Below are 16768 nucleotides of genomic sequence, written 5' to 3' on the forward strand. Positions count from 1 at the left end.
AAAACCTAAGGTAAAGAAACTGAGACATTTTCAAATATTACTTTTGCTACAAATTTTGCACTTATTTATCCAGGGTATACAGGGACCTCCGGGCAGCACAGGACAAAGGGGACCTGCAGGCGAACCAGTAAGTTTATTTTTCTAATTGTGCTTTTCTCATAATGTACATCTACCTTTTTATTATTATTGCTGTACTGTGCTATGACTGGTGTACTTCAGAAAGCAGCATTTATTATAGACCATAGACCAATTATGTAAAGTAAATATTTTTGTTGTAGTATCATCATACACTGTATAAAATGAATATGGTGGAATGTAGTTTTTAATGCCTTTCTAGTTTCATGTGGTCAGATTTGATACTTTTTCTCTCAAACTTTTAAAACTGACCATATTTCTATTTTCTACAAATAAAACTGTTTCACTGAATCTCAGAAGCTTTCTGAATGCCTTGCTGTTCTTATAAGTATCACATTGCCACATACACAATCACATTTATGATGCCAATTCTATAATAAAAAAAATATAAAGAAACAAAACTCTACATCTGATGGGCCAAAATGTACAAACATGACATAAATGCTGTTGTACCAACAATACAGAAACTTACATTGCAATTTTATAAATGTGACTCAATAACAGTTTCCATGGAAAGTGAGTTGTGAAAAGGAAAGATCTAGTCACAACCTACTTTCTTACAGTTTACACTTTATTACAAATGAAGTCATTCTCCCAGTTAATCATGGAAGATGCTGTAATGTGCTCTAAGAGTTACAATACAATATAGTCTTTCAAACCACTTGGTTGATTTTATCATGAGTTGACTCAAGTTCACAGGTGTGACTTGCATAATTCATTTAGATAGTAGGAAGTGGAAAATTCTAACAGCCAAATAGTATTCTTACCAAGATCCTTTCATTTCCTCCTTTATGTGCTTAATCTATGGTATAAACTCCCTAAACAATGTTATATAGATAGGTAGGTAGGTAGATAGGGAGGTAGATAGATAGATAGATGATAGATAGATAGATAGACAGATAAATAAATGAATTTCTTTCCAAATAAAAATCTAACCTATGGCATTGATTTTTAGATAACTAAATCCTTCATGATTTCCTCCTTATTTTGGATATCTTAACCTGTTATCCCAATTGTAATATTTATCTAACCATAAAAGAGTGCAAACCTATTTTACCATGGTTTACTTCAATATATTTCCCTAAAAAAATCCATAAGCTTCTCAAAGTGAGAGGCCATTTCTTTTGTCCTTGTCATCTCCTCTCCTGGTGTAATATTTGACATATTAAATCCACTCAGTGTATGTTTAAAAGCTAGATTGGCAAAAGAACATGTACCAAAAACTGTAACTACTCAGCCAGTATGTAATGTTATTACACGAGGTGAATGGAATGAAAACCAATCAGTCTTAATAAAGAAGACTTTTAAGTAGAGTTCAGTATGTCAGCAGAGTTATGACATAGCCAAGACAATGTCTTATAATTTTCACAAGAAAAGACTTGTTAATGAAGTTACTTGACTGCACCTAAAACTCAATGTGCAGGTCATAGGGCCAGTGGGATGGGTAAATAAAACATAAATCAATTTACAATAGATACAATGGGCTCTGTGTCAGATATGTGAGCTGCCTAGTGTAATCATAGAAAAGAAATAAAAGTGGTAAGAAGAAATATTGAAAGATTTATATTTTGATGATAGTAAGAGATGACTATAGCTTTTCTATGGAAAAGATTTAAAACTAATTTCCTCATTACAATGTAAATATTTAAGTTTGAATGATTGACCATTTATTTATTCATTCATTCAACAAATATTTGTAAGGAATCTGTATTTGGTATATAGTGGTAAGCATGGAGTTTTCCATACAGTGATAGAAGTTAATTAAATTATCCCAACATAAATGGATAATTACAAACTGAGATAAATAATGTAAAGCACAGTGATCTTTCAGTATCCATGGGGAATTGGTTCTAGAACCAGCCCTCACACATTCTAAATCTATGAATGCATAAATCTCATAGAAAATGGTGTAGTGGTTTTATATAACCTAACCACATTCTTTTGTGATTTGAGGGTTAGATATATCACCAAAACCATAATGTATGAAAAAAATGGATAAATAGATTCCATTAACATTAAAAATCTCTACCCTCCAAAAGATAGTTAACAGATTGAAAAGCTCAGTGATAAAGTAGAGGAAATATTTACAAAGCACATGTCTGATAAAAGACTTGTGCCAAAATATAGAAAGATCATCAAAAGTCAACAATTTTTACAAAAAGCAATTAAAAAGTAGGCAAAAGATCTGAAGTGACAGCACAGCAAAAAAAAAAAAAAATGGAAATGACATAGAAGCATATGAAAATATGCTTAAAGTCTATTATCGAAGAATTGCAAGGTTTTTTAAAAAATTGACATGCCACTGTCAGAACACCACTTGCTAGAATAGTCAAAATCAAAATCCCTGACAATGCTCAATGCTGATAAAGATGTAAAGCAACAAAACGCTCATAGATTGCTGGTAGGAATACAAAATGGTGCACTAACCATGTGGTCTAGTAATTCGACTCCTTCATTGTTACTCAAATGAGTAGAAAACTTTTGTCCACACAATAACCTGCACATAAATGCTGAGAGTAAACACCTTTATTCATAATTACCCAAAATTAGAAGCAACCAATATGCTGTAGGGGTCTGATTGTGTCTCTCTAAAATTCATATTGAAATTCTAACTGTAAAGGTGATAACATTAGGAGTGAAGGTCGGGAAGTAATTAGATAGATCTTGTGGTCATTAGGTCTTTCATCTTTCATGACTGGAAACAATACTCATTGAAATAAAAGTAAGGGGGCTGGGGATTTAGCTCAGCGGCAAAAGCGCCTGCCTGGCAAGCGCAAGGTCTTGTGTTCGGTTCCCGGTACTGGAGAAAAACCAAAAAAAAAAAAAAGAAAAAGAAATAAAAGTAAACAGAGAGAATTAGCTCTCTTCTTCTGTCACATGAGGACAAAGCTGGACAAAGCCGTCTATAAGCCAAAAAGTAGCCTCACCAGACATTGAATCTGCTAGCACTTTCCAGTTCTCAGAACCATGAGAAACAAATTTCTGTTGTTTATAAACCATCAGTTTATAGTGTTTTGTTATAGCAGCTTGAAACAACTAAGACAATGTCTTCGATTAACAGAGTAAAAAAACTGTGCTATAGCCATACAATGGAATGTTATTCTACAATAAAAATAAATGGGCTATCAAGCCACAGAAGTTCACAGAGGAACCTTAAATGCATACTGCTAAGTAAAGTAGCTGATTTCAAAGGCTCTATACTGTATGACTCCAATTATATGACATTCCAGCAAAGGCAAAACTACATCGACTATAAAAAAGATGATATATATGTTTCCTTTAAAATGCTATTATATTTAGCACACATTTGCTAGGAATATTAAGCAGATGTATAAGTTTTATATCATTAAATAAAATTACCTATGAAAGCCCTCAATACATTATTTGATACTTATTAATTGCTCAGTAAATGTTTGTTGAATGAATGAAATGAATTATGGAATAAAAGAATGAATGGTACTCCTTTTGTTGCTTTTTTTAATCCAAAAAGAGTTTAATGTCCCTCATAAAACAACACAGATGAATCATCCTAAGATATAACTTTGTTTACACAGAGTAAAGTACAACATCGATAACTTTATTATGTATATTATATATGTCATATTATTGATTCCATAGTTAGATGCATTTATATATTGAAATAGACTAAACATTGATTTTCATACCTTAAATTTTATTTTAATCTAGGGACCACGAGGACTTCAGGGTGATGCTGGACCTCCTGGAGACATGGGCATTGAGGTAATTCATTTGAGGCTCTTTCTTCTTCATTGATACTCAATACCTTTTGTAAGACTCTATGATAAATATATTAAATGTATTATGAAGACTAACTCTATAGTATTCTCTTCCAAACTCATAAAATGAAACCAACAGTTCCATTAATAGCAGAAATTATTATAGTAGGAACCTAATTTTATAAATGTAAAGTTTTCTATCAATTAGCTCATTGAAATGACAACAAAAATTAAACTTTTCATCGCAGATTTGTAGCTGATTTGATAGTCCTTCATTCGCAAGTGTCATATTTCTCTTATAGAAAGAAGAATTTTGAAGTAACTCTACTTAGTATATATTTTGAAATAATAAACTTCATTAGTTATAGTTACAAAATCTAATTATTTTAGTACTTTTTGTTAGCTTTAGTTTTAAAAAGATTTTCTTCCCTTCCTCTCCTCCACCATCTTCTGTGAAATTACTCTCTTGGTTCTTTACATTACCTTCTTATTAATATCTCTCAGTCTTGATATACAGTTATCTTTCCATTTCTTTGAATTAGCAAAAAATATTATCAAATTGCCTTCCACTATATTATTTTGACAACTCTAATGCTTTCTCTTTACCCCAGTTACTGATTCCCTGTTGTGTTTTTAGATATTCACCCATATATCCCAGAAACGTCTCAAATTCCCCATAATTAAACTCATCACTTTGCTCCTCATCCTCCTTTTTTTGCTCCTATCTCATTGAAAGATACTCCTTCTATCGAACAACCCCAAACTGAATTGTCCTTGATACTCCTCTTACCGTGTTCTCTCCAATTAGCCATTTCTTCTCTTTAAATAGACCCTCACCACTTTGTCTCAAATCCATCCTCCCCTTTTCATCTCTATTGCTGTTACTTTTAATTCTCCACTGCTATACCATAGATTCCCCAGCTCTCATCATTCCATCAACTACTTGTTGCCAGATTATCTTCTAAGATTTATCTCCTTAAATATTTTAAGAGTTCTCATAACCTTTGGGATAAATAATGCCAACTTTTTAAACACATTAAATAATATTCTGAAAACCTACCAACTACATTCCCAGCAAAACTTTTCTTCTCCCCAATGTACCCCAGGTTTGTTGAATTAATTCTCATAGTTCAGTTATATTGAGGCTTTCCAAGCCTTCTGCCTTCTCACTGTGTATGAATAGGAGATACAAGGTTGACTGAGATAAGGTCACTGATTCAGTTAGCAGTTTAAAATCTATTTCAAAGGACAGTCATATAAACGATCTTTATATTACAAATGTGTTAGACACAGTGATACAGATACTAACAGGGCAATGTAGGAATGCTGAAAAGGCTATTTAATCCTACCTGGGAAAAGGGGAAAAATAAGATTTAGGTGTATGTATGCATGTTTGGCAGGGTAGAAGGAGTCATGAGATGAGTTTTAAGAAAGAGAAGGGTTAGTTATAAGAAAAAGAGGGAATAAGGACAAGAGAATTACAGAAGAAGGAATATTATGAGTAGGAACCTTCAAATATGTAGCATGGCAGATTTTTTAATGCATAAAGTAAAAATAAAAAGTGGCAATAGAGTTTGGGAAAATCATAAAGTCTTAGGTACTCTGTTAAGAAAAGTGAACTTTTATAGTCTATATGGTAAGTCATTGTATAGACAGGGCAGTGATAAAGTCAGATTTGTATTTCAGACAGGTAACTTAGCAGCTGTATGAAACAAGTATTTAAGGAGACAGGAGTGAAGACAGGTATATTTATTAAAAGGCTGTTACACTGAAGCAGGCAAGAAATGATGGAGGGCTGAGGTAAGGCAATAGGCATAAAACTACTTTTACATAAACTCTCTGGACCTTTCACATTTGCAGAGCTTAGGAAGTGAAGCAGAAAAAGAAGTAAAAAATTATTCATGGATTCCTTTATGACAGGACAGATGGCCACACTTTCCTTATGTTCAGAGGTGAAGGGAGGTGAAGTTGTGATCAACTGACAAAGTGAGTGGCGAACAAGCAGCAAAGCCTGGCTCTGATCTTACTCAGGGTCAGTGCCATAACCTAGTCCACATCACATCTTCTGGACCTAGAGAAAGCTGAGGGAAACCACTTCTCATGGTTTGAAACTTTTTAAGTAAAGCTGACAACAATTCTGTTGTGATAAGGACTAAGGCTTGAGGAAGTGGCTTGACAAAAATATGATGGGGTTTGGAATAGTTGTTGAATAATAAGGAAGAGGGGAATGCCAAAAGATAAAAAATGATGAGACCTACACACTAAACATCAAACTGAGGTAGGAGGCTGTGAATTTTGCATCATGTTAATAATGCATAAAAATTATGGAGTATTCTCTATATGGCTAAAAGCATTTATATGTATGCTTTATTCTACTAATGGGTTCTCAGAACAACTTCATAGGTGCAGTTATTATCCCCATTTTACAAATAAAGAAGTGAAGGCATAAAATTGTTACATAATTTACTCAAGAAAATAGCTAGTAATAATGTAGATCTTAGATTTAAACTTAGGCAGTGCATCTCTGGAAATCATGCTTTTAGTACCTATGCTTCTCAACATGTAACAATGCCACTTTATATAGGGCATAAATTCTTCCAGCACTATTCAACTATTCACTATTCAATTTTATTCGAATAAAAATTGCGAAGATACTTTAAAGTGCTGACCCAGAATTGGTCAGAGGACCACCTACAGATTTAGCCTAAGAAAGGAATGAAAGAGATCAGGAAGAGATAGCAGATAGGAAAGAAATAGAGACTAGGGAGGTCCATGAAATTAAAAGCAGTTTTGATATGAAAGAAGTCCTAAGAGATTCTCTTTCAAGAGAGAGTTTTAATCTTAGCATGAGATATCAAGTGCTATATTTTTGGAGACAGAGCAGAAACTCAGGCAATCTGGCTTCAGGGTTCAAATTACAAAGGTAACAGAAGAATTTAAATAACAACTATTTTAACATTAAGGAAATGATGATAAAAGGAAAGAGAATAAAGTGAGTAAACTTTTAACAAAGTGACCCATCAAAAAGTATCAAGTTCTTCGGACCAGCAGCTCACTCCCGGCCTCGTAGTTCCCCGGAAGGAGGGCTTCCGGCACACAGGGAACCACGGGCGGGGAGCACCGGTCTTCCAGCTGGCTAGCTTCCTGCCTCATAGGCCCCCTGAGGGAGGGCCCCCGGTGCCCGGGAGGCCACAGGGCAGGAGCGCTGGCCCTTGGGCTGGCCCCAGCCTAACAGGCACCTGGGAGGAGGGGCTCTGGTGCACAGAAAGCCACACGGTGGTGAGCGCTGTTGCACGCCAGCCCTCAGGCCGGCCACCACTGCTTTGTTGAGAACTACCATGACACAGAGAAACATTGACACAATTGGCCCACCATGCACCAGCTGCAGATGCCCACCCACAGATGTGTCTGAATCATTCAAACATTGAGAAACCCCTGGGAATACATGCCATACAACAGGTCACTCTTGCTCCTGACACTGAGAACTAGAAAGGTCCAGAGTCAGCGGAGGAGCAGCTGGTGAACATGGACTCAGAGAACGTGAGAATACAGACTAAGCCGGAGGAGTCAGAGGTCCTCTGGACTGTGTTCATGAAAGCCGTTCAGAAGCTGTAAACCAGGAGGACCTTGCACAAAACCTGCAGAGACTCTCTGGAAGCCATTCTTCCCCTGACAGTACAGGCTGTGGTGGAGCTCTGGAGAAGTCTGCAGCAGGATTCCTGCTGCCTGTGCTGACAGTTGGGGAGAGGACACTAACTGGTCCAAAGCAATGGGAAGCTAGAGAGAAAAAGCTACAAAAAATGGCTTTCACCCAGACAGCTCACTTGAGATGTTAGTAAGAATTGCCTCCTCAGTATTCTATAGCCATAATGAGGAGGAGGCAAAGGAGAGAAAACAAAGAGACCGAGAAAAAGCAGCTGCTTTTGCTTCACCACTAAGAGAAACAGATCCCAGGTCTGATTCCCGGGGCCCCAAGAAGAACTCGACAACTGCATTCATCTGCTACCATGGTTAAAAGCCAGGCCACCTCAAGAGGAACTGCCCTGGGAGGCCCCATGGGCCATGCCCTGGATGCAAAGGAGACCACTGGAGATCAGCCTGCCTTCTGAGGTGGAGGCCCCAGAGCTCAGACCCATGCTACCAGTTAGTCCAACAGGAATGAGAGGGCTTGGGGCATGGTCTGCCTTCTCCCTCTGGCCAGACTGTCATCTCCAAGAAAACAGCCTGTTGCTAGACACAGGTGCAAGTCTCTCAATCCTTCTTTTCAATCCTGGCCTTCCTTCCAGCCATCGCACCTCAGTGACAGGAGTCACTGGTGAGGAGGTAATATGCTATTTTTGACAACCCTTAGGCTGTAACTACTTGTTAGATCCTTCTTGCATATCTCTGCCTTCCTGAGAAACCACTTTGAAGATACCACCACGTATTACAGCAGCCATTGATATTTTCCTACTAATATATCCATAACTGTGTAAAGTTTGTAATGTTCCTATCCTATTTCATAAATGGATGTATGTTTATTATTATGTGTTTCCTACAACAACCATTGAGAATAGTTAATGATTTTTCAATAGGTCACTCATGTATAGCTCTATTTATTTTCTTTAGAAGCCACTTTGAAGATACCAAAGTAGAGTACAACTCTTGATAATCTCCTACCTCTTTTGTCTCTAACTCACCATTATTTGTCTATTTGTTTTCCTGAGAAACTATTTTGTAGATAACAATATGTAAAACAATAACCATTGATAATTTCCTACAATTTTGTCTGTAATTTGCTAAGTCCCCCCTATTATTATGTTATCCTTCTTTTACTCTTTAAAATAAAAAAAAGTATCAAGTTATAGAACTAACAACTTGGAAAACTAAAAACTAAAATTCTTTTCAAAGGTAATTTCCTCTGAGGAAAGGGACTGGGGCTAAGCCCATTTATCCTATTACACATGTGTAGCTTTTCATTTTTAAAAGAGGGAACGTAGATTGCAAAAGCTGAGTCAAAATGAAAAAGATTAAACTCTTTAAAATACTATGAAATTATAGAAAAGATACTTTAATTTCCATTAGATGTAAGGAAGAATGTCATCCATGGATCAGAAAAACTACAAAAAAAAAAGAACCTGAAAGATAAAAAGTACATAGAAAAGAGAGGAAGGAGAGGGAGGGAGTGAAAAGAGAGGGGTAAGAGGAAAGGAATAAAGGAAATGGGAAAGTGTGGACATACATAGTATGCTCAGAAACAAGATAAATATCTCTGGGAGATAAAAAACAACACACCAGCAACTATGGGAGCTCCAGGCCTGGAAATAACCAGTGGTTGTAGGAAGTTGTATGTGTAAAAGTAAAAATAACCATAAGTTTCACAGCAAAGCTCAACCCACTGTGAAAGAAGACTGGAAAATATAGAAGTGAATAAGTTCATCCCTTATTTGTGTGATTCTTTTTCATAAACTGTTATGAAAAAAATGAATTTTTCTGAAGGAAGTGAGTTCCAGAGAGCACAGAAGAAAAACAAAACATAACAAAACAAAAAAACAGATGGGAAGAGCAAAATTTGAGGAAACACTTTCGTATATGAGAATAGAAAATTTGAAGAAGTAGAAAGTGGATTTTTTTTTATGCTTTGACTAAGAGGAATGTTGGAAGAACTTGATCTTCAAAGTCCTGACTTCACATGAAATTGCTTTAGTTCTTGAACTATTAAAGGATCCTAGAAAGTGTCTGGTCTTTTGCCATGAGTTTTATAAGAGTGCAGCAAAGAATATCATGTGGATACAGGTACCTTATCCTTGAGCTAAAAAGTAGACATCTTCTGAGGTTGTTACTGTCTTTGTAATGTATCAAATCTTTCCCTTTTAGGGACCTCCAGGCCTTGAGGGAGACTCTGGTCTGCAAGGTGAACCAGGTGCTAAGGTAACTTTCCTTTAAAGTAAGAAAGAAGGTCTCTAAACTGCCCCATTTTTGGCAGACATCTTAAAAACAAGTGAAGGTCAACAGATGAAAATGATAATTGTTTTGGAATTTGTACCCCTTATAATGTGTCCCTCATAATTAGACATTCCATTTTAGTGAAAAAGAATTTATTCTTCTCCTTTGTTTCTTCAGGGAGATGTTGGACCTGTGGGCAGTGCTGGAGGAGCTGGGGAACCAGGGTTACGAGTAAGTGCCTACTGGAAACCTTCTTAATGCATTTACTCATTTCAGGGACTCAAAGCTTACCAGTCTAAACATATCAAAGAAATGGCATAAACCTTTCTGATCCAATAGAGCAAATGTTTGTCTCTTTTTCATGGTTTTAAAAACTGAACACTAAACACTGCTTGCGTTCTCATTTAGTAGTATTTAGAACTCTAATCCAGAACATCTTTTTTTAAAAAGCAGGTATATTCTGAAAACACCTTGCCAATAAAGTGGAGTTAGTGGAATTTTAATTTGATAGCTTTGATAAGTAATGCTACTATAAACTTACTTCATATTGAGCTATAGTAAGCATTTTTTTTTTCCCAAGATACAGTGCTTAAGACATTTAAGAGGCATTTGTCCACTAAAAAGCAAACTAGGGAGATACCTTTTGCATCTGGTTTGTTTCTTTTTATTTTCCCTGTTTTGGGGACTGAATGAGTTACAGGTGAGGATAATGGAAGCATCGGAGAGGAGAGAGCTAGAGCAAGTATTAATAAGTACTAATTAGCTTACTCTAAAATAATTTAGATCTCAAGAGAACCAGTGATACTTTAGCAGCTTCGTTAAATGTGATTCTATAATTCTGCAAGCTCCATTTCTAGAAGGCAGCTTCTTGATGGACCATGGCCTAAATTTTTGCTTTTCTGTAAAGGAGAAAATATAGAAACTTTAATCTGGTAGAACAACCATAACTGAACCAAATTGTATTAAATTCACTATAGCAAGGTACTATATTTTATATGATTCAGTGTATTTCTTGAACTCAGAAATATATCCAAATGAATATATGTAACTTTTATTTATGTAAAATTTATTAACATTCTGGAACTATCACATATTTGAATTTAGAACACAGAAAAGAGCTAGTCAAAACAAGTTAAATCATGTATTATACTGTCAAAAACTTTCTTAGAAACAAAGTAGAATTAGAAATAAATAAATATAAACCTGCTATTTTCTATACATGCCAAGGATAAAGAATAAGATAAATGACATAAACAAAAAATTAAGCCTTACTCTTTGTTTCTGCTACAAAATAGGGTGAACCAGGAGCTCCTGGAGAAGAAGGTGTCCAAGGAAAAGATGGACTAAAGGTAAAATTATATTTTGACACTGTGTATACTAGATTTTTTTTTTTTTTTTGGTACTGGAGATCAAACTCAGAACTTTGTGCTTGCTAGGCAGGTGCTTGTGCCACTGAGGTATATCCCCAATCCAACATTGTATATAAAATGGATGTCTCATGACCTCTTTAAAGTACTACAAGTAATCATATTTGTGTACCAAACAAAAACCTGCTTAATGTATGGCAGAATTAGGTTATATCATTCTTTTTTTTAATTTTAAAGAGAAAAACAAACAATAACAAAATGACAAAAGTAAAGACAAAAACAAAACAATACAAAAACAATAAAAACAATACAGGATTCCAAAACAAGATGATAGTAATTAACAGTGGTTGTTATATTACATACTGTAATCTTCAACGAAGTTGCTCAGATTATCAGATGTGAGAATGCAAGACTGATCAAACAATTGAAGACAATAACAAACAACAAAAAAAATTAGAAATGACACAGAGCTTCATTAAACAAGGTGGTAGGAATTCAGCAATGGTTGTTTTATTGCATATTGTTGTCTTCAAATTAGTTGTTCTGATTAGCAGATACAAGCAGGCTAAACTGGTCAAGAGAAAAAAATTAAGCATTAACTGTTCTTTTCAATAAACCAATAGACATTGGTAATACACTTAGTTATCCTTATATGTGTGTGTGTGTATATATATATATATATATATATATATATATATATAGTTTTCTTTTCTCTTTTAATTTTTTTATTTTAAAGATAAAAGAACTAAAACATATTAACAAGCACACAGATATAAATGAAACAACCTAAAAGCAATACAGAATTTCAGGCAAGGTGATAAATTAATTGTTGTATTACCTATTGTTATCTTCAGATTGGTTACTCAGATAAATAAATATAGGCAGGTAATAATGATCAAACAATTAAACAACTGTTCCTTTCTAGAAAGCAATAGAAATTACTAGTACAATTACCTTAACTATCTTATATGTATATATACACACACATTATCCCTTCTTTCTTTTTCTTTCTCTTTTCCTTCATTCCAGTCATTCTTTCCCTTTCACAATATCTTTCCCTTTTACAGTATCTATTGTGCCTTTTAGAGTTTATTTACTCTTTCAAGTTCTTATACTAGGAAGACAATATGAAGTTTATACATGTGAGTCTTATTTATTTCACTTATGAATATGATCTCTACTGGTGTTCATTTACCTATAAAAGCCTTGAGTTTATCTTTATAGCTGAGTAATATTCCATTATATAAAAATACCACATCGTTTTATCCATTCTTCACTTGATGGGCATTTGGGTCGTTTCCATGATTTAGCTAATACAAATTGTGCTACTATAAACATGGGTACACATATATCATTGTGGGATGATATTTTTAGTTCTTCTGGAAAAATACCCAGGAGGGGAATAGCTGGGTTGAATGGGATCTCTAGTCCTGGTTTACTGAGGAATATCCAGACTGATTTCCACAGTGGTTGCACCAATCTATATTCCCACCAACAGTGGAGAAGGGTTCCTTTTTCCCCACAGCCTCTCCAGCATTTGTTATTGGTTGATTTCTTTTTTTTTTTTTTTTTTTGGTTTTTCTCCGGTACCGGGAACTGAACTCACAACCTTGCGCTTGCCAGGCAGGCACTTTGCAGCTGAGCTAAATCCCCAGCCCCTATTGGTTGATTTCTGATGATAGCCATTCTTTCTGGGGTAAGATGGAATCTCAGTGTTGTTTTAACTTGCATTTCTCAAATGACCAAACTGCATGGGAAATCCTTCAAAAAATCAACAACTGGAATCTCATCTTATTGAAAAGTTTTTGCACATCTAAAGAAATTACTAGCAGAGTAAAAAGAAAACCCACAAATGGGGAACAAATTTTAGCCAACTGTCCCTCAGACAAGAGACTTTTATCTAGAACACACAAAGAATTTAAAACAAATCAGGGCCCCCACATTCAAAGACCCAATCCAAAAATGGGCATCTGAGATGAATATACACTTCTCAGATAAAAAAATACAAATGGCAAATAAATACATGAAAAAATGTTCAGTGTAACATTCCTTTTTAATTTTTTTTTCATTTGGTTGCAGGGGACCCTAGGAGAAAGAGGACTTCCAGGAGAAGATGGAGAAAAAGGAGAGATGGGCTTCCCAGGAACGACAGGGCCCTTGGGTAGGCCCGGTCAAATGGGCCTTCCAGTGAGTATTGTTGGGTTCACTTTGAAATTCTCAATGAAATTCTCAGTGAACTATCAGTTAAATTCTCAGCCTATACTTGTATACATACATACATACACACACACACACACACACACACACACACAGAGTTTGACCCCTTATGCATCCAAAGAGTAATTAGAGGTGTTGAATTATGGCTTTAGAGAATAGGAGTAATTACCATCCTATGATGCAAAGAAGAGACTTCTCCATAAGCCATGGAATTTCTGTCAGAAAGCAATTATAAGGGGATGTTTTGTGCTGTTTCACACTTTGATTAAATATTTGAGATCCTTATTCATAGAACTGACATTATTACTGTAGAATAATGTCCCGGCTCCAGGATAAAATTCTTTGCAAGCATGATATAACCTGATCCTCAATTGTATTACTTAAAGCTTTCATTTTGTTTAAACATCCCAAATGTCGAAGTAGACATACTCTGTCACCTTGAGGCAAATGGAAGATATGACTAAATGATGAGAGCAGCTTCCCTCTTGCTTAAAACATGCATTGGTTGCACTCTTCCATATACAGCTCCCAGACTGTTGTATGACTTTACTATTTTCTCTTTCTTGTCTCCAATCTTTAGGGACATCTGGTCCTTGGGACATGGGCGCCAATCTGACATTCTTTATCAGAGCTGTGCCTCCTGCAGCTCCTCAAGCTGAAGACCCTTCCCTATTTTCTCTTACTTTCAAGCCCTGCCTATGCCTAGATTATTCTCACTATCTTTCTAAGTTTTCTTGTCTTTGGAGATATACTCCTTCCTTTGAAGTCATCCCTTACGACCCTACTGGAAAACAATTTCTATTTCCTCTGCACTCTGGCAATTTTCTTCAACCTTTTGCAGATTCAGAGTTAACATTTTAGCGTGTAGATCTCTTTCCTCAGAGAGCTCACAGCTCCTCAAACCAGACGCACTGTCTTCACTTGTTCCCTAAACCACAATGTTCCTGTGCTTCACTGTAAATACTGAGGAACTGATTGTGAGTGAGCTGATTATGCAAATAGGCATGGAGACACAGTAGTTGTTCACAGCGTTTGTAATCTTCATGCATTGTTCACGTACTTCCTCTGACTCCTAACCTCCGCATGATTAATGGCTTATCTGTCAGCCCATGTCCCAGGCAATTTAGTTAGATTTGCAGTACTAAGATGAAACTGTCTCCAAGACTACAGTAGCATAAATGATGCACAAAGCAGCCATCTCATCATTCATCCTTATCCATGAAAGTAATTCCTTTGTAGCAATTAAAATAATGCTATAGCACATCCTTCCCCAAATAACACATAACTGCACCAGCGTATTGCAAGCTCACATTTGAAGAATGAGGGCAAATCAGATGCATCCCTTGTTTTTGAGAGTAGGCAAATTGAGTCATTTTTCCTTTAATTTTACCATAATGGTAATGTGCCTATTTCTCTTCTGTCCTGAACGTTCAGCTATGGTGGGTGTTCTGCCACAGCACATAGAAAGCTTCAGGGAATCCTCCTCAAAACTATCTTAAACCTCTCTGGTCCAATACATACTCACTTATGTACTTTTATACAATTCTCCTAAAAACATGCGCTACTCTGTAACTGAAAAACATAGAATCAGAGAAAGCTAAGGGTCTTATAACTTAGCAGATGGCAGCGTGGTGCTCATTCTATTTCTGCATCTCTAATCCTCACCTAAGTAAGCATTTAGTCCTGTATTTTGTCTTTTTAGAGTCTTTGGTACTAGTCACCACTTTTTAAACAATTTCTTTTCCATTAGTATCAGGGCTTGACTGACAGAAAAATAACAAGTGTTAAGAAATTGGGATTATCCTCCTGACAATTCTCGTCAAATTTTTGTTTTTATACTTAAAAGGCCAAAATGATTATTCATATGTTAGCCTGGATATTTTCACACAAACTAGCTCAGTTCCCTAGCAGAATCCTAAGAGCGGTTGGGGAGAAGAAACACAGAACTAAGAAAACATAAGACGGCGTAACAAAGCTAGGACTTGCAGAAAGGGGTGGTGACACTTGACAGCTGTGATGGGTGAGAGAAATGCAAAGGGGGCTCAAAACAAGGCCTGCAAAAATGATAAACAGAGATTTCATCTGCTTCATAATTTTTCCCAGGAACAATCCTGCCCAGTACACATCTTTAGTGCCTTTTTTTAGTAACAACACATGTGTGTTTCTTTTTTATTCTTTTTGTTGTCCTCCTTGGAATTTTAAATGCCTTTCAGCTTATAAACTCAGTAAAAACACTGTGGCATATTTTTTTCAAAAGAATTTCATGATCCCAGGAACTATTGCTTAATCAGACAGCCTGATGTTGGGTTTATTTTGTACTTTTAAAATTCTTCCTTAGGCAGTGTCACAAAGATGCTACTTCGGATTCTTACAAAATAAATAAGAAGGAAATTGAAAGAAAAAATTTTTTTCACATTTTTCCAAGAAGAAGAAGCTCTTCTTGTTTCCTAGATGATTGAGGATGAGATCTGGATTGAAAAGTAAAACAAGGGAAGCATTAGTTAACAAATTCCAAATGTAAGCTACTATAAACTTCTTTAAGGAAAAGAAACATGTTGTGTTTGAATTCTATGCTAAAACATTGAGCTGCCTAAATGCGTAATGTTTGTGAAAAATGAATTGAAAAGCATCTGACAAGAAACATCTGCCTAACTTATGATCTGTCATCCATTTCTAAAATTTCAGCCACTATGCTGTCTAATATCTAAACATGTGGAGCTATGAACTCCAAAGTAGAATGCATTACAATGAAATTATCTTGTTTCATTCCTTGAGGAAAAGATTTGATAGGGTTTATTGAGACGCAATTTTTCTGGTCCTCTTAAGGTAGTGTGATATTAAGTACAGGTAAAAATCATAAGGGAAGAGGAAAGGAAATAACCCTTCTCTAAGAAGTTTTTTTTTTACTAAAATCTTAAAAAATGAAGTCATAATGGTGAGAGGAACACCAGTATTTAGAAAATATAAGATATACATGGCACTTCTTTCTGAAAGTTCCCTCAGAAACTCTAGAAAACAATAGTTAGGAACTTGAGGTTGGAGGCATTGTGGACTCAGGAGTAAAGAATGATCTAATCCGGATCACCTGAGTGGTTTCTAGCATTCTGCTATTGGGTTTATTTTTCTGAATTGTTTTGTTATAAAGCAATATTGTTCAGACTTCTGATCTCTCACTGAAGAGCTGTACATTGCTGGGAAACTCTTTCTTTGGTATCTCAGTTCATACATTACATATAATAACGGAGTTGGAGCTATGAAGACCCACCCAGGTCATGGAATTGGCATGGCTCTGTTCTTTCTATTCCTAATTCAATCAGAAAAAAAGGGGCTGGGGATTTAGCTCAGCGGCACAGCGCCTGCCTGGCAAGTGCAACATTGTGAGTTCGA

At 35.7% G+C, this 16768-nt stretch overlaps 1 protein-coding gene across 3 annotated transcripts in view; it reads left to right on the forward strand.

The window, feature by feature from the left end:
* Col24a1 (collagen, type XXIV, alpha 1) overlaps nucleotides 1-16768 on the forward strand; it is a 301836-nt gene that overhangs the window by 199644 nt on the left and 85424 nt on the right. For all 3 annotated transcript variants that reach the window (XM_005385132.2, XM_013514569.1, XM_013514570.1), the window contains 6 exons: nucleotides 74-127; nucleotides 3823-3876; nucleotides 9729-9782; nucleotides 9975-10028; nucleotides 11093-11146; nucleotides 13244-13351. In XM_005385132.2, the coding sequence (XP_005385189.1) occupies nucleotides 74-127; nucleotides 3823-3876; nucleotides 9729-9782; nucleotides 9975-10028; nucleotides 11093-11146; nucleotides 13244-13351 (378 nt within the window). The remainder of the gene's footprint in view (nucleotides 1-73; nucleotides 128-3822; nucleotides 3877-9728; nucleotides 9783-9974; nucleotides 10029-11092; nucleotides 11147-13243; nucleotides 13352-16768) is intronic.

Source organism: Chinchilla lanigera, unplaced genomic scaffold (assembly GCF_000276665.1).
Source record: "Chinchilla lanigera isolate Chin_1 unplaced genomic scaffold, ChiLan1.0 scaffold00022, whole genome shotgun sequence".
In the NCBI taxonomy this organism is placed as follows: domain Eukaryota; kingdom Metazoa; phylum Chordata; class Mammalia; order Rodentia; family Chinchillidae; genus Chinchilla; species Chinchilla lanigera.